Source organism: Daphnia magna, linkage group LG7 (genome assembly GCF_020631705.1).
Source record: "Daphnia magna isolate NIES linkage group LG7, ASM2063170v1.1, whole genome shotgun sequence".
NCBI lineage: Eukaryota > Metazoa > Arthropoda > Branchiopoda > Diplostraca > Daphniidae > Daphnia > Daphnia magna.
This window is the reverse complement of record NC_059188.1, coordinates 6,018,838-6,041,815: the sequence shown is the minus strand read 5'-3', so window position 1 is coordinate 6,041,815 and position 22,978 is coordinate 6,018,838. Positions and strand designations below refer to the sequence as shown.

At 38.6% G+C, this 22,978-nt stretch overlaps 1 protein-coding gene, 1 long non-coding RNA gene and 2 pseudogenes across 2 annotated transcripts; 1 reads left to right on the top strand and 3 right to left on the bottom strand.

Moving 5' to 3' along the window:
- Nucleotides 1-1,357: 1,357 nt before the first annotated feature.
- On the bottom strand, nt 1,358-4,093 carry LOC123474478 (annotated as a pseudogene).
- Nucleotides 4,094-4,290: 197 nt separating this feature from the next.
- LOC123474476 lies at nt 4,291-5,143 on the bottom strand. Its single transcript, XM_045176690.1, has 2 exons — nt 4,717-5,143; nt 4,291-4,649 (listed from the first exon to the last, which is right to left on the bottom strand). The coding sequence occupies exons 1-2, from the start codon at nt 5,084-5,086 to the stop codon at nt 4,291-4,293; spliced, it is 729 nt and encodes a 242-aa protein (XP_045032625.1). The 5' UTR covers nt 5,087-5,143.
- A 3,768-nt stretch (nt 5,144-8,911) lies between these two features.
- On the top strand, nt 8,912-11,141 carry LOC123474199 (annotated as a pseudogene).
- Nucleotides 11,142-19,713: 8,572 nt separating this feature from the next.
- On the bottom strand, nt 19,714-20,363 carry LOC123474200. The gene is made up of 4 exons (XR_006648827.1): nt 20,319-20,363; nt 20,074-20,237; nt 19,837-19,989; nt 19,714-19,765 (listed from the first exon to the last, which is right to left on the bottom strand). It is a non-coding gene; the product is annotated as an uncharacterized LOC123474200 (long non-coding RNA).
- Between the last annotated feature and the right edge of the window lie 2,615 nt (nt 20,364-22,978).

The window sequence follows — 22,978 nt, the reverse complement described above, 5'->3', positions numbered from 1 at the left end:
AGACAGTCCAAACCAACATATGCTCACCGACTTAAGACATACCTTTGTCTTCATTTTTTCAAAGTAACAGACAAAGCATTGTCTTAAGATTCGGCTTTTTAAAATACGATATTATTCCTTCCGCTAGTGATTGGTAGCTGTATTTAAAGTTGACTTATTCATATTTTTGTCATTATATGTTAAGTTTAATTTTTTTTTGCCGGCCTTACCAAGAGGGCTTATTCTCTCTTTTTTTTTAAGACAAAGCATTGTCTTAAGATTAGCCTGTTTTAAAAACGATATTATACCTTCCGCTAGTGATTGGTAGCTGTATATAAAGTTAACTAATTCATGTTTTTGTCATTATATGTTAAGTTGAATGTTTTTTCGGCCTTACCATGAGTGCTGCTCCTGTTTGTTTTTTCTTCAGACATAGGCAAGTCTTAAGTTTTTTTCAATAGTTATTTAAAATTAAATTTTAAAAGTATTTATCAATTTCATCAAGGAATTTTACAAATATTAATTTGAAATAATTTATGATTATAAATTTGTGAAGTCAAGCAGTCGACATTTTTTCCCCTCCCCCTCCCTAGACGACGAATTCGACTGCGCTGATCCTTTCGGCGAGCTCCGGAAGCATTGCTCGACTTGGCGGTATGGGCAGTATGGTTCAAAACACGGTCTAACAGGAGAGGTAGACTAACGCCATAAGAGCTTTTTGTCTCAGTAGGGTGGGAGGGTTATACATTTATTTTATCCCTTTTCAATTCACAGCATAAACGTCCAAACGTTTATATTCCCTTTCATAATTTTCTAAAAAATGTTCTGTTTTAATGGTATGGGTGTCATTTAAAATTTCAGACACAGCCTTATCTTAAGTCGCAGAGCATATGTTGAGGGTTGCACATTTTGAGAATTTTTTTCTTTTTAACTTAGCATTTCTTTAAAAACTTCTCAAATCCAAGAATCTTTCATTTAAAAAATACTTCAGACAAAGCAACGTCTTAAGATTTTATCTATTTTTACGAAAGCGCTATTACCATGTAATTTTGGGGATTATGCAAATTTTTACTAACTAAGAATTTTTTTAATTAACTAAGCCAATCTTCATAAGGAATCACAATCGGAAGCATCTAAATTAACTCTAAATAGTACCGAAGTAGAAAAAATTATGTAACTAAACAAGGAAAATCTTATTTTTTTTGTAATTTAAGTTTTATTTAATCAAGAAAAACACAAATTATTTCTTTTTTAGTCAAAAGATCTTTATTGTTTAATATTAAAAGCCAAAAAAGAAATTTAAAAATTTCAGACAAAGTCTTTTCAGAAGAATTACCTTGGTGTTTCGATTCGTTTGTTCGGTTGACGTCTCTCAAGCACCACAATTAGTTATTATTTTAATTTTGCAACGGGACGGATCAGAGAAAAGGTTCTCTTACTTTTATTAAATACAATATTGCTTTAAAAGAGTCAAACATTTATTTTTCATAACTTTTAGTAAGAATTATGCAATTTGTATTCTAAATTATATTGCAGATTCATCATCTTCCGAATAGCTAGATGAGCTTTCTGTTTCTTCATCAGAATATTCGGATTCTGAGAGAGAATCGTAATTGTCTTCATCAGATGTGTCAAACTCAAATTCTGGTTCAGAATGATTTGTTTGTGTTTCACATACGAAATCTGAAAAATGCTGGTTGCACTTTAAATTAAATGTTGTTAGAGCCATTTGAATTTTTAAATTAAGATGATGAACTTCAGAAACTTTCATGACGGATTTCCCTTTCGCAAATTTCTCGTCTTCTCCGGTATGTTTTTGACTTGGTTGTTGTAGTGATGACCGTTTATCAATGAGGAATCGCATGTAGTTTATCATTTCATTCTTACTCAATGTAATTTCCTCCCTTGCTCTTTTCAATAGCATCCAACAATCAACAATATTATATTTGTCGGCAAGGGAAACTGCAAAAACGACGAAATGAAGTTTTTACTTAAAAAAGTACAATTTTTTTATTTTTACGTGTGGGAAAGTGCGTGTCATCCCGATCCAGAACTGTTTCCCAAGGAAAGACACCTTCATTGAAATCCTCGTAAGAAATTGGAAGCGTTGTATCCTTAGAATTAATTAATTCAATCGTTTCCAAAGCCTTTCGTTTAGTTTCCGTCAAAACCCGCCTTAATTTAGTGCGACTCTTCGAATTTTCTTTTTTAGTACAAGTTCGATACTCTGAGTAAGTAATGCGGTCTCAATTTATTTTTTGTAATATACCTGCTTCTTTAGAGATAGAAATGGAAGTAGTCTTTAAATGAGCATGTAAGCCCTCCAGCATTCTTCTCAGTGTATCAACTGTAGTCTTTTGGGTTTTTCTTTGGTCAAGAATTGCCTTAGCTTTTGTCTCCAGCTCCTTGTGAATCAGTGGAAGATCATTATATACGAGGTTATGGGTTTCCAACAATTTCTCGAGTTTTGGAGTGCCTTGTTTGATTTCCTTTCTTGCCTAAGAAAATTTTCGTTATTTTCAAATAATTATTTAACCTGTATTGCAAAGTTGTTTACTTTTTCTAGCTTTTTGCGTAGAAGGAAATGCATATTTTCAATTTTACCCCAGTTCCAATAAAGAATAGCTAATGTTAAAAAATCGTTTCTGTCTAAATGAAGTAAGAGTAAAATCGTTGAATTAATAGTTAACAATGCAACAATGTTTGCTAATAAATACAGTAAGAAGCTCTATTACTATGTTTGGCCATATGCTTTAGCACATAAGCATATAGATACAATTTGGAGAAAACTTGCTCGTGCTCTTCTCCTCCAGTTAAGCCCATTCCAGTTGTCCAGCGGGGATTCCATAAAATCTGTTTTGTACATATATATTTCAAGCTTGAGAGAAGACTTTGCTTCATAATTTATTGATATAATACCTTGCATGGCAATTGATGTGCATTCTTATGCATGATAGGCAAGATTCCTGTCATTTCACTTGTTAGATTACGGTATTCAGGAAAATGACGAGCCACTTTTTTTCATCCATTTCCAGTATTGGCATACCACGTCGTAGCAGAAGAATTTGGCGTTACTTTTCATGGCTTCGTTGTGCATAAATGCAGTATGGGTCCACGATTCACCTTTAAACATGTTGATTGCGTATGGTACAACGCAGTGCTTGCAAGAGCTAACGACGAGCCCAGTCTCGTCATACTTCTTTGTTCATTGGAGTCTTCTCTTGCGGCCTTAAAAGCCGATCCCCCACACATCTGTTTCTTTTTGTCTACAAAATAAGATATGGGAATTAAAAATACTATAAAATTATGATTAATCATATCGTAGTCCAGCATGTCAAATCTAGTAGTTTCAAATGAAATGTAATTGCGTACAGTAGAAACTTTGTTGTAAATCCTTTGACGGAAATTTTCAACTTCTGTATCGGATTTGATAACTAAGTTTCCAAACCTCGCCTGTGGCTGTTCCATTCTATTGAAATAATAAAACTTAAGAACAGTCTTTGTCGTGTTTTCTTGTACACGCATCTTACGTTCTTTCGTTTTCTGGATTGTGCACTTTTCCAGCCGAGCTTAAGCGCCTCAATTTTACGATAGCGTCAGAAGATCTGACTAAAGGTTCTTTCCCACAACTTGGGCAATGAGTTTTGTCTCTTTTCAGCACTTCTTGGTCAATATAGTGGCGACAGGTTTCCCACTCTCTTTCCGCAGTAGTAAATAACGGTACGTTAATCGGTCCATTCTTCCAAATCAACCAAATCATAATTATAACAATTGAATAAATTGTACTGCTTTGTGTCACGTACCCGTCCATATTCTTTAGATACGTCTTCAAGAGTGCGAGCGTACATGTTCTTTGAAGAACCTGGACACTTGTGGGAAATGTGATACCCTAATAGAAGTGCCTCTTCTGAAAAAAGATATGTAACTTTCTCTGATAAACTTGCAGGGAAAAAACCAGAAAATATATAGTCGTCGATAGTGGCTTTCCTAACAGTATGGCAACTATCACAAACAAAATTAGTTCCCTTTAACAGAAACCGACCTGTCCAATTATTTTTTAAATTATTAGATAGTCTTTAGAATACGGTCTACATTGAATGTTATTTTTACCTTGCTCAGTGAAAACCACGATTGATTCTGTGAGATTGGGTGTAAGCGACATCGATCCAAGGCAGTTTACATCACAGCATTTAAGAGGCACAAAGCATGGTAAACAAACATCTGTAAAAGAGCATAATAGTTGAGAAACACGTGTGTCTGAATTTTTATTTTTAGACAGATACCTTTTGTTATAATGTTTTCATAATGTTCTCATTCATACGTTTTCTTATAATGTTCTTCATCGATAAAATGATGGGGCTGTAATGTTTCCAGGGTTTCGCAAGAACACAATAGTCTTCGATGAAATGGCATGCTGGAGTGTGTGTTTGCATCACATTGATGGCAAAGGTGTCTTTTGCAGGTCATACATCTCACAGCGTAGAAGTTCAAATCACCATGACACTGGTCACATTTTGAATGAAATAGTGGCTGTCTTGATACATATTCTGTAAAAATTCTTCTTCTAGCATGCTGTCCCCATGCACCAAATGTTTGTCGTTCTTGCCATGTTCGATGTTGTCTTACCTGCATGCTTTCTAAGTCGTTTTTCACTTCTCTTCTTAGCTTATCTGCAAAGATACAATTTCACTTTATTTATATAACCAAAATAAAATTGTACTGGATTTTCATAGTAACCAAGATCTTCAAGGCTGATAGCTGATGGGAATTCATCAGTCGCTATGTCATGTGCTGAATGATGGGTAGTGAATGATGAAACAGTTTGTGGCTGTTGTACGGATTGCGAAGAATGTTGAAGGGAATCACCACTAAGAGTTGAATTTTTTTTCTTCCTAGTTTTTCCAAGATAAGTAAAAGTTTTTCCAGCAGTGGAACTAGACTTTACTTTTACATTGTTCTTCGACTTGGAAAAATGCTCGGATAAATGATGATACTTTCTTTTCCTCTTGGGATAAACATTTTTCTTCTTTTTCTCTTCTGTTGATGAGGTTTCGAAATCACTTTCCACATAATTTTCCGACTCACTCAATGAACTTACTTCTGCCATGACAAATTACGTAAAAATGTATGGTGCATTGGTGCGCCGTTTGTAGCAGCGAAATACAGATACTTTTTTCGTCAATCCAACCTTAGTCTGCTATCGTCGTCTGCTTAACACCGTTGTTATGCTTTCTTTTTGCTGTGATCTTTTTTTAATTTAATGAAAAATGCTACCTTTTAATTGCAAAATAAATCAACCGAAATAATTAGAATTATTCTTTAATATTATTTTGCATTTCCCCCCCTTTTTTTACATAAAACCCATGAAAGTTATTCAAACGGATAGCCACCTAGCGGTCCAAAACATAGCCACATTCACTCTCCCCCTAGATGGCTAGGGATAAGCGCTGAGCGGCTGAGCCCTATCATCTCAAACGAAGCGAGGACGTTCTCGCCCGGTTCCTACAAATCCCGGCAAATGTAGAGCAACATATTACGAACGGGAAGCTGAATGTGGCAACGACCACAGCATTCACCACAACCAGACGTGGCCCACGTCATTACGATTGCGAAGACGATCAAAACGTAGGGTCTGAATGCAACGGCAAATTCTACACCAGCTCACCGACGGAAATCGCCTGCCAAAACGCCGTATGCGTAGACAAATAACATCACTGAGACACAAAAAAACCATTGCGGCGACTGGTTGGACGAATAGCGCGCGCCGTCCGCTATTTGATCGCTTAGTGCAGCCCGTCCGCTGTAACAGTTGGGTATCTACGCGAAAATAATGAGGTTAAATATTTCGCACTAAAAGCTCTACTAAGAGCGCAGGGCACTTTTGATTAAATTGCGCAAAAAAGGATCAATTTAGCGCAATTCATTCCATCATATAATTTACGAAAAGAACAAGCGCTAAAATCAATATTTAACGCTACATATCACGCATTCCACTAAATTTAATTAAACGGACGTGCAAAGTAAACCAACAATTGCGGCGACTAGTTGGGCGAGTAGAGCGTGCCCTTTCGTTATTTCGGCACTTATCGCGGCGCCTTGCGTTATTTTTGCGTTGTCGATCGCCCGTTGTTTTTAGCGGCTCGCACGAAAAATAATTATATTAAATGTTTCACGCTAGATCTAGCGCTATCTAAGCGCGCATGGCGCTAGTGATGTAGTTTTGATAAACTTGCGCGCGAAGCGCTATATTTAGCGCAGTTCACTTCATCGCATTATTTATAAAACGTGCCAGCGCTTCGGTTATTTAACGAGTTGCGACAAAAAAACAATTGCGGCCACTTGACTAGTTGCGCGCGTCCGTCTATTATATTAGCGCTAGTCGCTTTCGAGTCCGTTCTCTATCTTAGCGCTAATCGTCGCTTGGCCAATGTTTAGGCGGCTCGTTTGGCGAAAAATGTCAAATGGTTTGCGTTGGATATAGCGATATCGTTGCGCGTATGACGTTAGTGATCTATAGATCACTCGACTACGATGCGTTGATTTTAGGCCAATTTTTTCTATCATATGACTTACGAAACGCGCAAGCGCTAAAATAAATGTTTAGCGCTGAATAATGCGCATCACATAAAATTTGATTGAAGGAAAATTCTCGGCTGAAATAAATTGCGTTTATATTTTGCCGTTTAATTCCGGGCTGGCCGGACTGCCCCTTGTCGACGACACCCAGAATATAAACTGATGAATTTGTTGGCGATTGATCTGTCCCATATGAACAGCGGCCCATCTTTGACGGCTTTTCCAATTTACGGACGCATATATGCCTTCGCTGCTCAATAAATAAATTGAAGATGACCCACCTTCAACACCGGAAGCGGTTCGAGCTGGAGTAGCCGCTGTTGGCCAGCGCCAACGAGGTGAAAAATATCAAAAACTCAGGTGACTTAGCATGGTTTGCGGATATTTTTTTTAGCCAGATGTATCTGGGAACTGGGAAGCGCCTTCTTTTCGCTCTCAATAGAAAATGGCTGCGAGCGGTGGCCGCTGAGTTTTTCAAATGTTCCGTCTATGTGGTGCGAGCCAGTAGCCGCTGCCGGTGTTGGAGGTGGGCCATCTTCAATTTATTGGACAGCAAGGGCATACGGCTATAAAGGAACGACGGGTCGCTAACGATCAGCTACTCTGGGTGTCGTCGACAAGGGGCAGTCCGACCAGCCCGGAATTAAACGGTGAAAAACTAGCGCAATAATATTAAGCCAAATATTTGCTAGATATGCGCCCGGTTAATTAAATTTAAAACAATACGCTTTAATAAGGGCTAAATTTTTATTTTAGGGCTTGCGCGTTTCGTAAATTATACCATGAAATAAATTGCGCTCAATTGATACTATCGTGCGCAACTTAATGATTCGCACCCTCCTGCGCTCTTAGTTAAGCTTGTTCTAGTGAAAAATATTTTACCTTATTATTTTTGCGTATATATTATAAAAGGTATTGCGCTAAATTTAGCGCCTCGTAGTTTATCACAGGTAAATCACTAGTGCCATACGCGCTTACACAGCGCTAGATCTAGCGCGTAATATTTGACTTAATTATTTTTCGCGCTACATATTTATTTTTGCTGCTTATTTGTGTTTGTAAATCATGTAATGAAATTCAATGTGCTTAATTTTACGCATTTCGCGCAAGTTAATCTTAAGTTAATTATTAGCGAAATGCGCGCATAGAGAACGCTAGATCTAACGCTAACAATTTAAAATGTTTGGCCGCGAGCAGCGAGCCGTATAAAACAGTGGAAGGGCGACGATTAGCGCTAATAATATAGCCAACGGACTCGCGACAAGCGCTTATATCATGTACAGGCACGCTCTTCTCGTCCATTGGCCGCAATCGTTTTTCCTTTCGCAACATTTTATTCGTCGATTTTTTTAAACTTAACGAACCGCTTGCGCGTTTCGTAAATAATACAATGAAATACGAATATTGCGCTAAATATAGCGCATCGCGTGCTACTTTATCGCAAACAAATCGCTAGTGCCACGCGCGCTTAGATAGCGTTAGATGTAGCGCAACAAATTTCAATGGATTTTTTTTTCGCTTATAATGAGCCGCAAAAAATAGTGGACGGACCAGCGATAAGCGCTGAAAAAACGGACTCGCGTTACTCGTGTGACCAGTCGCCTATGGCACGTTTTTAGTGCCATAAGTAGCACCTGAACCCAGCACCTGAACCCTCAACCTCAACCCAGCACCTCAACCCTCAACCTCAACCCGGCACCTATCTATTTTCCGGCGCTATTTTTTCAAGCTACTTTGTCAAGCTATGCTGACATCTAGCGGAGGGAAAATTAAGCGACCCCGAACTTACATTGTGCCCCCTAGTGACAGAAATGTGGAAAGTTGTCTGCTACACTTTTTTTGCTTAAGCAGTCGCGTGGCTTTTTCGTTGGTGTTAAATAATATGCGTTACATTAAAGAAGGTAATCCGGTCTCATTTATTTTTATTGAACCGAATGTTATTTTTGGGGTAGAGCTGGTTATCCAGTCCCATTTTTTTATTGTGCCACATCTTTTGTTTAATTTGACATTTTTTCTGAATACTGATGTGACGTGTTGGGGAGCTGGTTATCCAGTCCAATTTTTGTTATTTTACCACATCTGATATTAAATATTAATTATGATATTTCATTTATCAAATAACAAAGTAAAGAAATTCTGACCAGTTATATATTGATGCATACAACCCATTACATCATAGTTTAAACAAAGCTAATAATAATACTCCTGATTACTCATTGCAGAGCTGAAATACTACCTTTTACATTACCTATTCAATTTAATGTCTGATGGGCCAATAATCTGTGTCATATGACTTGCACTTCTTGAAAATTTACTCACAGAACAAAGTACATTGATCCTGTCATAGTTCTTGACTGCAACTCGTTGAACAAGCTGTAAGTACACACATACAGTTTTTGTATCATTTCGTAACTTTTACTGACTGTTTATGTTTGATTCATATGCAGATTTTTTTGGCATTCACAGTCAAACATGGAAGATTCACATTCACTCAGCAATTCTGAAATTGTTCACGATGAAACAGATCTAGCTGAAAAGAGGCTAAATGAAGCCATGGCACAAAGGAAAAAAGAATTACAACACATGAAAAATATAATGGGGAGACAAATTAAACAGAAGAACAAAGAAGATCGAATCAGAATTTCTCAGTTCAAAGTAATTTATTTGTCATTAATTTGGTTACGTATGCCTACTTAAAATAATTATGTTATATTATTACAGGAATCCTTTAAAGGAAAAAAGGAAGTACCTAATCGAAATAAACCATGGAAAACTATCGAATGGCAAAACTATTGGAATTCTTTGGGTAACCACGAACAAAACAACCTTGACAGGAGGAAGTCCCACTGCCACAAGAGTATCTACACCAAAATAGATGAAATGGCTGAGAACTTCAATGCTTCAGTTGTATGTTTAATTCGTTATCCCAACGGAACCCAACATACCAAATATGTTTTAGCCAGTGGTGGGGGAATTCAGTTTGCCCAATCAGAAGATGGCATTCTTATAGATAAACTTTGGGTTCGACATTGGAACAAAAAACAAGGTTGCTTTTTTGCTAGTGTATTCAAATTAAAAATTGTTTTTAAATTAAAATTATGTTTTTCAGAGAAAAGATAGAAGTTGTGTGAAGAAATGGGCATATGGCAAGAGAGAGCCAGCAAGAGAGAGAGAAGAGGTATTTCTTGTTTCCTACAAATTTTTATAGCTGTGTTAACATTTGTATTCTAATTTAGGACTGAAGAAAGTAATCGACCAAGACAATGAATCACTACTTCATGACAATCCAAAGCAGAGAAACTTCATTGAAAAAGGAGCCAGAAAAAGAAATAGAACAGGTTTTCATGTTTTCTAGTTACTTCTATACCTGTGCTAACATTCATAATATAATTTAGCAAAGAAGAAAACTATCGAACATGAAAATGAATCAGTACTCCTCGAGAATCATGAGCAGAAAAACTCCATTGAAAGAGGTAGAAAAAGCATTATGCTAATAAATTTTGCAATTATTAGTGCTTAAAAATTTTTAAAATTTTAAAGGAAAAAGAAAAAGTCGAAAGAGAAAAAAGATGAAAGGACAGGAAACAATAAAATGAAATCATCTAAAGAGAGAGCAGGAGAAGAAGAAGAAGAAGAAAAAGAAGAAGAAGAAGATCAAGAAGAAGAAGAAGATCAAGAAGAAGAAAAAGATCAAGAAAAAGAAGAAGATCAAGAAAAAGAAGAAGATCAAGAAAAAGAAGAAGAAGAAAAAAAGATCAAGAAGAAGAAGAAGAAGAAGAAGAAGAAGAAGAAAATAACAAAATGGAGAAACAGGTGAAGTGTAGTACAAAATATACTCCTCCGTCGAAAAATGCAAAGCAATATCCTTCACCAAATTGCCACGAAGGTAACAACAAAGATAATATTATTTCCACTCAGGTTGTGTTTAAATTATTGATTTTTCAATGGTGTGTACAGATGTGGACAGTTTGCTGACATTGCAAAATGAGAGAAATAATTTATCACCTCTTTCCTCCGCTCCTCTTTCACCGTCCAGCACAAGGTCTTCGTCTCCCAATTATCAACACCGCGAAGGTATAATTTATATCAGTCTTCTTTCAACTAAAATTCTGATTATTTTAGTATTTACTTCTCTACGGTACAATCAGAAGGGGAAATATTTGGGCCAAGCAACTCTGGAATTCCTCCGCAAACGACATTGAAGCGGGTGGCAGATGGTACGGCGGGTACTGCGGCTGCTTCTCTTATAAAATATCTCGTTTTTAATAAAGACCCCAAATTGGCAATTGAGCCATGCGTAAAGGTCAGACGTTTATCTGCGCCTTTCCAAACACAGGGAAAAACAAGAGGAACAAGACGAGGAAATGGAAGGTTGCCTGGAAGACCGAAAGGACGAGGAAAGGTCCCAGCAGGAAAAAAATTATAGAACAGAAGTTCGTCTGATTTGTTCTCCAATACGCTGATTTGTATTTCAATGGAAGTGTAATAATATAAAAGCGTTAATTACCAAGCATCGAAACGTTTTTTTATTTGTTGCGCTATGATAGTCGAAAACCACTTCTTTATTTCCTTAATTTAAATTACAGTTAAAAAATGAACATACCACCTTTTAAATATATAGAGTGATTCGAGGTAGGGCTGTGGGCCGGGCCATGAAAACTCGGGCCACAGCCCGGGCTGAAGAAAAAAAAAAAACCCAACTCGACCCACCGAGGAATATTTTGTACGGACCGGGCGAGGGGTTGAACCGCCGGGTTCGTTGGCCAACCCGAGTGGTGGCGCCATCTAGTAGTCACATAGAGAAGCTCGTTATTCACTATGCCTGCGGCCTCAAGAAAGACCTAAAAATATTGCCGCCAAATGCTCTACGAGAATTTCGTTGCATGAAAAGTAGGATAAGTGGTAGAAAAGGGCGTTCGTGTTCAGAAGACATAATTGTCGTGTCAATGTTGGAAGAAGAAGATAATTAAGAAAATTAGGGAATTTTTTAAAGTTTGTCAAAAAAAAGTGTGTTTGACCCGATTTTTTACCCGGGCCGTTACCCGGCCGGTAAAAATTTATTGACCCATTGGCCCGGGCCGAACCCATTTACTCAGTTGGCCCAACCCTCTCCGACCCGCGGAAGAAGAAAACCCCATCTAAAAAACGCCGCCAAAAAACGTCCGTACCACAGCCCTAGTTCGAGGTTGCCATCTAGGATAGGTCTTTCACCCAGTTTGGTGCAACCACATCCAAAAAGCATTACATTGTCCATAACAAAAGGGTACGAATGGAAGGACAGTAAAGGAAGGGAAGAATAGAGTGGGGAAGAAAGGGGTTGGTCCCTCTTTTTTTCACTTTCCCTTTGTCTTTCCATTCCTACACTTTTATTATGGACAACGTCAATGTTTTCCATTTGGTGGTTGCACCAAACTGGGAGAAAGACCTATCCAAGATGGCAACCTCGAACCACTCTTTAGAACTGATCGAAAACCATGTGTTTGTTCATAACACATTGCTATTTCTTAAGTAAATAAGACAAGCTCCGTATCAATACATTCTAACTTAACTACCCAGCAATCTTTTTCATGACCGTCAACGTATTGTAATAGACCGCAGCAACTCCTCCTAGCAACAGCAGCCCCACCCAGCAAGAAGGTCGTCACGAATGCAACCTTCCCTGCGGATAATAGTTAATGATAAAAGTAAAAGTTATTGTAAACCCCTCCCTTCTTAACCTTCAATCTCTTGGTATATAAGCACATGGTTGTATCGTCTTAAGTAGAGTTAGTTTACTGGCAAATACACAGTCTAGAAACTATTACATTTGGAGGTCCCAACGAGACAACAAGAATAACAACGAGACTCTGGAAGAAAAGTTTCTGATCTGTGCTTTATTTCGCCAGCTGCAAGTATTCAACGCTTCTATCACCAAGTCTTCAAGCAACCGACATCGGAACATCATCGAGGTAAGCGAATGCCGTTTGATTCACCTGTACAAAAGACTGCTCTCAACGAGAACACACTACTACCTTTATACCCCGTACTACAAGAATCTGATTTAACCGACCAAGACCCAAACCTAAGTCACCATCGAGAGCAATTTTTGGACAATTGGAAGACCTTAATAGACTTAGAATTTAAGCAAGACTTAGAAAGAAGTAAAGCATACCAGACAATCTCAACAACTGAAAATATCCAGCAGTTACAAACACAGAAACAAGAAGCAAGTCAGGCGACGCAAAATTCGCTGCATTTTTACACTTATTACCTTCTAGAAAAAACTTTAAAAGTAACAGATGGCGTAACAGAAGAAACCATTGCTAATGCTACTAAAACACTCAAAGACGATATAGTCGTACAAGGTGGGAACACCAGAACACTAGATAGTTTACTCCAACAGCTACACACATTGCACGGAAAAGAAAAAGAATTTTTGTTCGGTACCATCAATGTATTGCAGAAAGAGTCAGTAATTGCACTAATTGAAGATAAAAAGCAGATATCTACGCTAAAATTTGAACTTTCAAACGCGCAAAAACAATTGGAGAGTAACAAAAAGAAGGCAAAAAGTTCCAAATACACTTTAAGCAGTTCGCTAGAGCAACTTCAAGAAAACAACGAGGCTCTGAAAAACTCCCTTGAAAAAGCCAATTCCCGAATCGCCGACCTAGAACAAAACCTTGAAACCACCTTAGCAACCGAGAGTCAATTGCAGAATCTTCTCAAAAGAAAAGAGGAAAACAACGCAGCTGTCGAGACCGAAGGGCAAGAAATAATTAACAAACTTGAAGGTGAGAAGACCAGACTGATCCAGAAACTCAGCAGTGCAGAAAACCAGATAAAACAAGTATCAGAAACAGCAGAGCAGCTCCAGAAAGAAATAAAAGTTTTGGCAGACAGACTCGACAAGGCTTCAACAGAAAAAATCAATTTAAAGAAAAACTTGCTAGATTTTACTTCGAAGAACAAGAACCTTGAAAAAGACCTTCAAGAACTACAAGATCGGGTACGAGGACAAGAAAACCAAATAACAATTCTAGAAAACCGGGTGAAAGAATACAAAAAACTTCAAGTTAAATTCATCGAGACTGAAGACTCCAACGACTCAAGGCTAGACGAGGACGAACCAGGAGAAATAACCAAACTAGTGGGAGATATAAACGAACTAACCTTGCCGACAGACAGTGGAGACAAGTCACTCCACTACGAGCTGGAAATAGAACAAACAAACGATTTTGAACAAACAATAGAAAACCTCAAAACACAGATAGAACACTTAAACAAAACAATCATCTATTTGGAGCAAGAAAATCAACAGTTTAAAAAGAAGGTCGACATGGGCGTAACACACGACGACGAGGACACTTCGGAAAAAACGTTCGTGAATACCTCCAAGAAAAATCCCGAGGATGGCGATATTCCAGCAACTGAGCAGGACGACGAAGACGCAAAGAAAGTGAACCGGTACTTCACTCAGCCAATAGTGAAGGCTTTAGGAGAGCTATTCTCCAGAGAAGACAAAAAGGCTATTCCAATCTTTAAAGGAAAAAGCACTGATAAACTAATATCAGAGTGGCTACGCGGCGCCGAACACGTAGCACAAAACAATGAATGGGACGACAATCAAAAGATACGTTTCTTTTCTGATCGATTGAAAGGCGAAGCTTCTCGAATGGCATGAAAACTACGCTGAGGAAGAAGGAGATGATCTAAATTACCAGGATTGGAAAGAAGCACTAATTACAAGATTTCAAGACACCTACGACTTAGCTACGCTGGAGAAAAAACTTTCAAAATTAACTCAAAAACCGGAAGAAAACTGCAGAGCTTTTGTGTCAAGGTTAAATAATCTTTACGACACCATCGCTGGTAAAGAAGAAAGGGCTGACCATAACCAAACTATTATTGAAGGACAATTACTAAACAAAGTGAAAAAGATGAGGGATCACAGAAAAAGCAAAATCCTACTACAAGGATTACTACCAAAGTATAAAGCAGAACTTTACCTACGAATGCCAGAAAACACAGAAGACTTTGACGCATTATGTAAACAACTTTTCATTTCTGAAAAAATTCTACACACAAAAGAAGCTACAGACGACAAGGAGATGTCAGCTGTTATAGCAGGGATAACGCATCACGAAAAACAACAAGACGATAAAATCCAACTACTTGAGCAAAAATTATCAGATGCTCTGTCAGAATTAAAATGTACTAATACGAAACGTGGATCCTCACAGGAAAACGACGTTATCATAGCTGCAACTGACCAATACGAAAACAGAAGAGCACGTCCAAGTGAACGTTACTCAAGATCTCGTGATTCGCGAGTACGATTTGCTGACAGTCATAACAGCCGAGAATCAAGTCGAGAAAGAAGTCTAAGTAGGAACAGAGATAACAGCCCCTGCCGCAGAGATTACAATTCGTCAGGACGAAGAAATTATAATCCTTCAGGATACAGACAAGCCAGATTTCCATCTCACCAACGTCCCTCATATCGGAACGACTACCCTAACCGACAAGGAAACTACAGCGGACCAAACAACTACAGACAACAAGCACGTTATAACAGCAACCAACATCCACAGCAGCAACAACACACTAGCAACAGCCCTCGAACAACTGAAAATCGAGAAATAACCTGCTACAAGTGTAACCGAAGAGGACATATTGCAAGAGAATGTTGGACAGATATGGCACGTACCAACAACCAAGGTCCCCGATAAACACCATAAAACCAATCAGTAACTCCCAACTAACATACAATTTAGGATCAGATGTAGAAGTAGAAATTCCAAAACTGATACGTATTCCCGTTAGAATCTTTAATAAGGAAATCATAGCTTTAGTGGACACTGGCGCAGCCGCTAGTTTAGTATCCAGTAAAATATTGGATACTCTAGAGTGTAATGAGCACTTAAAACAAGTAGAAAATGTGAATCCTCCTATTTTTAGAACGGTGTCGGGACAAGAACTTAAATCGATAGGGAAATTTGAATTTTCAGTTATTATCAATGATAACCATATTACTAACCACCACTTTTATGTTATGAGCAACTTAAATGAACAATGCATCTTAGGATTAGATTTCTTATCTAACAATAATGTGAAGATTAACACTAGAAATCGTCAAATATGTTATGATCATTTTGGAGTAGAACATAATTTTGGAAGCAATACCATGCCCATTTATAGCGTAACATTTAGCAAAGCAGGCATCCATATACCACTAATCCCGATTGGTAGAGAAGACGAAGATCTTACACAACAAGATTATCGTAATTTAGAATCCTTCACTCAATTAGACTTTAATAATAAAACTAAGGAGATAGCTAGGATTGTTGAAAAAGAAGAGCAAGCACTCAATGTATCAGACGACATACAAACTAAAATTGAAATTTTACTAAAGAAACACGAAGATCTTTTCGCAGACCAAGAATCCGACTTGGGTCTAGCTACACAAGTGAAACATCACATCAACATAGGCCATAACGCTCCCATTAATCAAAGACTGCGAAGAACACCCGAATCCCTAAAACTTGTTGTTAAGACTAAAATAGATGTAATGCTAAGTAACAAAATAATAAGAGAAAGCCACAGTCCTTTTGCTGCAGCTATAGTAATGGTACCTAAAAAAGATGGAGAGTTGCGAATGTGCATCGACTACAGAGCTTTGAACAAAATTACGGTTAAGGATAAGTACCCTCTACCTAGGATAGATGACACAATTGACGCGTTGTGCGGATCGGTTTATTTCTCTACATTGGACTTACTAAGCGGCTACTGGCAAATAGAAATAGAAGAAAGTGATAAACACAAAACAGCTTTCATTTGTGAATTTGGCCAATACGAATTTAATCGAATGCCATTTGGTTTAACAAATGCACCCAGCACCTTTCAAAGGGCAATGAATAACATCTTGAAAACGGTATTGTACAAATTCGCATTGGTTTACCTAGATGACATCATAGTGTTCAGTAATTCAATTACTGATCATGTGACACACTTGGAAGCAGTTTTTAGACTCCTTAAACAAGCGGGTTTAAAATTGAAAAGGAAGAAGTGCGAATTTTTTAAAGAAGAATTAGATTATTTAGGATACATCGTATCCGGGAAAGGAATAACACCAAGTACAAAAAAGTTAGACGCAATTATTAAATATCCCGCTCCCAAAAACGTAAAAGAATTGAGCTCATTTTTAGGTCTAGCCAGCTACTACAGAAAATTTATTAGGGCTTTTGCTGATAAAGCCCATCCACTAACTGCGCTCACTAGAAAGTCAGCGGACTGGAAATGGGGGAGGAACAAAGGGACGCCTTTGAATGTATTAAGAACTGTCTCATCACTAGACCTGTTCTAGGTTATCCGGATTTTTCTCGAGAATTTATCATCTACACGGATGCTTCAGGATATGGAATAGGAGCAGTCTTGGCTGAAATACAACCTCCACCTCAATCAGCGGATTTAGCGGAGTCCGACGGACAGGACCTTCGTAAATCAGACGACGTAGAAGTCGTCATAGCCTATACCTCTAAACATCTGAACGACCGCGAGGCCAAGTGGTCAACCACAGAGAAAGAGGCATACGCAATAATCCACGCCATCGACGTGTTTAGGACGTACCTATACGGGCGTAAGTTCACCGTATTTACAGATCATAGACCTTTAGAATGGTTAATGAGTAAGACAGAACCAGCAGGAAGATTAGCTCGATGGGCTCTTAAGATCCAAGAATTTGATATCATTATTGGGTACCGACCAGGAAAGTCACACCAAAATGCTGACACACTTAGTCGCACCCCAATAGTGCCGCTAGCGAAAGTAGAAACAAGGTCAACAGGTACAAAAGAGAAACCAGAAGTTAAAAACGAAACCAAGGAAACTAGAACAAAACAAGTAATTTTTGAAACGGAAAGTAATCAGTCCAAGGACACGGAAAAATGGATAGAACTCCAACACAAAGATGAGTATTGCAGAACAATACTAAAGGAAATGGCAAAGGCCAATCCAAGTAAGGAAGTTAAAAATAAATTTAAAATAAACGACAAAGGACTATTAGTAGATACCAAAAGAAGAATTGTAACGCCAATAAGACTGGTACCACAAATTTTAAGGGAAAATCACGATCACATATTGGCAGGACATTTAGGAGTAGGAAAAACGTTGGCTAGACTTCAGAGACAGTACACATGGCCATGCATGCGTACTTCCGTAATAGAATACGTTAAAAGTTGTTTGATGTGCAATAAGAGAAAAGCGGTAGGTGGAAGTAAAGCACCATTGCACCCTTTGCCTTTAGTTGAAGGAGTATGGGAAAGGATAGCTATGGATATAGTGGGCCCAATTCAAGAAAGCGCTAAGGGATACAGATATATATTAGTTATATCAGATTATGCCAGTAGGTTTGTTTTTACAGTTCCAATGAGAAATCAAACTGCCCAAACAATTGCGAAGATTTTAGTTAATAAAATATTTACTAAATATGGATCTCCAGAAGTAGTTCTAACAGACCAAGGTACTAACTTTCTATCCAGTCTAATACAAGAGGTGTGTAAACTATTCAAAGTCAAACAAATAAGGACTACGGCCTATCATCCACAAACTGATGGATTAGTTGAGAGGTTCAATCGAACTCTCTGTGACATGCTAGCTTGTTATGTCTCCGACCAACCTGCTAACTGGGACAAATACCTTCCGTTCGTTACTTTTGCTTACAACACAGCAAAACAAGCTTCAACTCAAGAAACACCATTCTTTCTATTCTTCGGACGAGAACCAATAATGCCTAATGATATCAAGATTAACAGAAGATACGAGACCTATGAAGATACTAGTATGGTGTATTCACAGCAATGGGAAAAAGCTCAAAAACTGGCAAGAGAACATCTCTTCAAATCCCAAGCAAGACAAAAAAATACTACGACGTATCCACGAAAACTATTAAATACAACATAGGTGACTACGTATTACTGAAGGCGCCACCAGCAGCAGGAAAATTCATAAATCGATGGAACGGACCATTTCAAATCTCAAGAAGCTTCTCGGATATCAACTACGAGATCCAGCACACGGAAAACAAAAAACTTAAATCTATCGTACATACCAACCGTCTCAAACTTTACACACCAAGAAAACAAGAAACAACTAAGGAAGAAGAAATGCTACAAAACCTACCAGAAAATGTTGAAGCACAACGACAACCAACAATTCACCAACGCCGACCAGGCCGACCAAGGAAGCAGCAGCTGATACATCCGGTGAAGACGAACATCAAACCACGCAGGAACGAAGGAGAACCAAAAACCCATACAATACCTAACCTTTACCGTAACCAAAACCGAAACGATCCTATAACGAATCACCAATACCACTTAAGAAGACGATATCAAGGACCGGATTACTAAACATTTTCATTTTTCACAGATGCAGACATTACTCTTCCTTCTTTGCCTCCTTCATTCACTTAACCCTACTTACCCTATCTACGCATCCATCTGCGACTGTAACAACATGAACATACGAGGAATCCTAGACTTCGAATTGCCTTACTACTGTGACAATGAAAAACCAGAAACACAACATTTACCAAGGATACCAACTAGTTACACCTTAGTAACCAAACAAAAACCAGCAGCCACTTGGAAAGGATGGACATGTCGACAGTGGACTAAAACAAAGAAAATAACCGGATCGTTCTGGATCGGATCCTTCGATACAGTTTACTCCCAGGAAACAATACTAATCACCCCTTTGGAGTGTTGGCGGATGGTCAACGATAAAAAATGTGGCAACAATAATATGCAAACCGGACCGACGGGACTCAGTTTCACCGCCACTCCTACAGGAGAAGGTAAATGGTACGCCATCAAGGAATACCAAACACTAAATTGTGTAGCGGAACAGATCACGCTACGTCAGGAGAAACCAGATAGTCCAATCGAAAGCCCTTTCGGATTACTTAACACCACCCAACAGGAAGGACAATTCATCCAAAATCAAAATACAATCGTGTGGGGAGAAAGAACAACCAACAGTTCATACACTCAGACGTTACTAAAAGGGACAGGATACCTGGAACTTCCTCGAGAACCGGAGTCGGATAATTCCAGCCGCCTTTACGACACCAGTCGGCAGATTGAAATATCTTTTCTTAACAAACCAGATAAGGATATCGCACCAGTAGGACATAAAGTGGTTGGAATCCCTCTAACGTACTTGACGTTTCCTGCAGAAACAACAAAAATTTTGTATGAAATGTTCAAGAACACAATCGCAACCTGCCTTAAAAATACCAACCTTGCCACACCCGTGTGCGAAGATTACAGAGAGTTGTACAAATCCAGACCACAACGTTCTCTTCTTCAAGAAGTTCACTTTCTCTTCGACACCCAAGTTGAAGACGAAAAACTTGGGATTCGCCTCTACAGTATTTCATACGCCTGGGGAACTCTAAGATTGGCACATAGAAGACCAAAAATAATCAAGGAAGATGGAAAAATCGTACAAAAGGATACAACAATATACATTACTTACGAGTCCGGAAGCAGAAACCCTTTGACAACGTACAGTCAACTTTCAAAGGAAGACCCTCTTCCATCAGGATCAAAATTCGAGTACATTGTCGACCAAACGATACGCGTACAAAATACTCATATCTGCATCACGGAGACAACACACGATTACGTATTTGCTGCAGCCTGTTCAGAGGAATCAACGAGATGGATTTTAGAAAAAGAGAACAGCTACCTAATTTCCCAAGAATCAGAAATGTGTCTTACCGTAGGGGTCGACGAAACCTTAAAATTGGAAAAGTGTGCTTTGGAAGGAGATACCAGGAAAAACCAGCAGTGGTTCTTTCAAACAATAAATACCAATCCGGATGTTATAGAAAATTATCCCGACGTAACATTGCAGGATATTCAAGAAGTCCGATTAGAACAACGAAGAGCAATTACAACCACAATCAACTCACCCATATTTGGCGGTATCTTGAAAGCAAATCACGGCAGCGGAAACATCATCTGGGACATGATCGCCTGGGGATTGTTGAAGAACGAACAATATGCAAACGGAAAATGTGTCACACATCATGGGCTTGAACAACAACTAACCATGGAAGATTGTGACACAGATTGGACAAAATGTCAAGAAGAACTAAAAACATTTATCACAAGTAACGATCCCCTGGTGCAATCACAAGTATCCGTAGGAAACTGCAGTAGAGCAACTACCAAAGGCCAAGCTTTCGAGTATACGTCTGATTTCACCATTAGACCATTCAACACTAACGCTTGCGTCAAGGCAAACACAACAATGCTTATTCTACAGGAATGTGCCAACACCAGTTCAATTTGGGGCACTTTCGAACACACAGGACAGCTCATGGCAACAGACAGAACTGGCCTACATTCACCGGCGTCAGACAGAAAATGTCTCACACTAAAAGTAGGACGTCTGAGTTTAGGGCATTGCCACGGTTCAAGTAGAAAACAACAGTTTAACTTCGAATATCGAAACCCGCACCAAATACGGACGTTTTCAGCAGCAGCCATTATAGCGCTTCACACTCAACAATCATTGGACGGAACACAACTACCACTTATACCCCCTCTTCTCAAAAGAGAAAGTAACGCAAACAACGAAAACTTAACCACGCCCACCACACAAAAATCTATTTCATCTACTTCAAGCACCACAACGACAGTAAAACCAACTACAAAATTAAGCACAACCACAATTAAAACAACAATAGCCACAACAGCCATAAAAACGACCGTTAAAAGCACACCACCGACAACTAGGCCTACAACAACTACTAAGCCTACGACCACCACAACTAAGCCTACGACTACCACAACTAAGCCTACGACTACCACAACCAAGCCTACAACTACAACAACAAAGCCTACAACTACAACAAATAAGCCTACTACTACAACTACTACGCCTACAACTACAACAACAAAGTCTACGACTACAACTACTACGCCTACAACTACGACAACAAAGCCTACAACTACAACAAATAAGCCTACAACTACAACTACCACAGCTACAACTACAACTGCTGAGCCAACGACTACAACCACTAGGCCTACAACTCCAAGTACTGAACCTACATTGCCATCAACTACAACTGAAACCACGTCCACTACACAATCATCAACGACAACTATAGCGACAACAACAACTGAATCAATAAGCAATTCAACAACACCTCTCACAACAACTGAAAAAATCGAAGATCCTCCAGTCACGAAAAATCACACCATTACGGAGGATGCAATAATGGAAATTATTGATGACACTGAAAAAACATCTCAGCAAGAAATACCCGAGGCAGCATCTTTAACCCTAGAACAAGTATCGGAGGTGCCAATAAAAAACGAAACAGAAAGCGGTCTACCCCAAAATATAGAAGAATTCGGCGACAAAATTAAATTCGATATTTCAAAAATGCATGAGCAATATAAAATAAGTATAGAAACAGAACACGAAAACAAACTTGCAAAAGAAATTCGCGACGTATATTGTCAACTATCAACAATAAAGAAAACTCAAGCGGTGATGTTAGCTCAAAGTAACGGAATTCTTGCTGCTTCAGCGCTCGGATTACCCATCTGTACGAGACTGCAAGGCTTCGGACAAGCGATGACGCTCCAACAATGTGAAACCAAACGGATTTTCATCTCCGCAAAAGAATCGAAATGTGGATTTCAACCATTCTTTACCTATGAAGACAAAAACTGCACAATCGGAGTAGATGGATGGTCCATACATCCATATTCCGATTGCTTTTGGAAAACTCATTTGGTGAATTTAAATGGATTCCATCACACCTGGGAACACAATTCAACAAATGGAGAATGGGTAAAACAAAAAGCAAGCATTCACATGCCGAACTTAGACCTCATCACAGAATTCGAAGAGTTGCACCTGAATGATTTCGACTACAGTCTGAAGAGCCATCCAGCGCATGAAACAATGGAAATGGAGCAACTAAACATCATAAACGATCTAGTAGGCCTAATGCAGGAATCAAATTCAAAATCTGTTTCTGACATAGTGATGTCAGAAAAACAGGATAATCAGATAGGAACCATGTTCTCATGGTTCGACACATCAAAAATTCTTATCCTATCTATCATAGGATTCATTGTATTCATCATATCCCTACGCATATTGATCATTTGTGACCCTTTTACAAGAATCATGGAAAAAATTCGACAAGCTAGAAGATTAAGACGATATGGAATAAATACGGAAGAAGCGCACGAATTAACTTCAATGATCCCAAATTCAGGCACTCAACCACCGGAAGAAATAATAGAGCAACCGTTCACTAGGATGACGGCTCCTACACCTCTTACCATGGAAAGACCCACACAATCACGCCCGGCTCAACCAAGCGCACCGAAACAACGTAATATTTATCCTG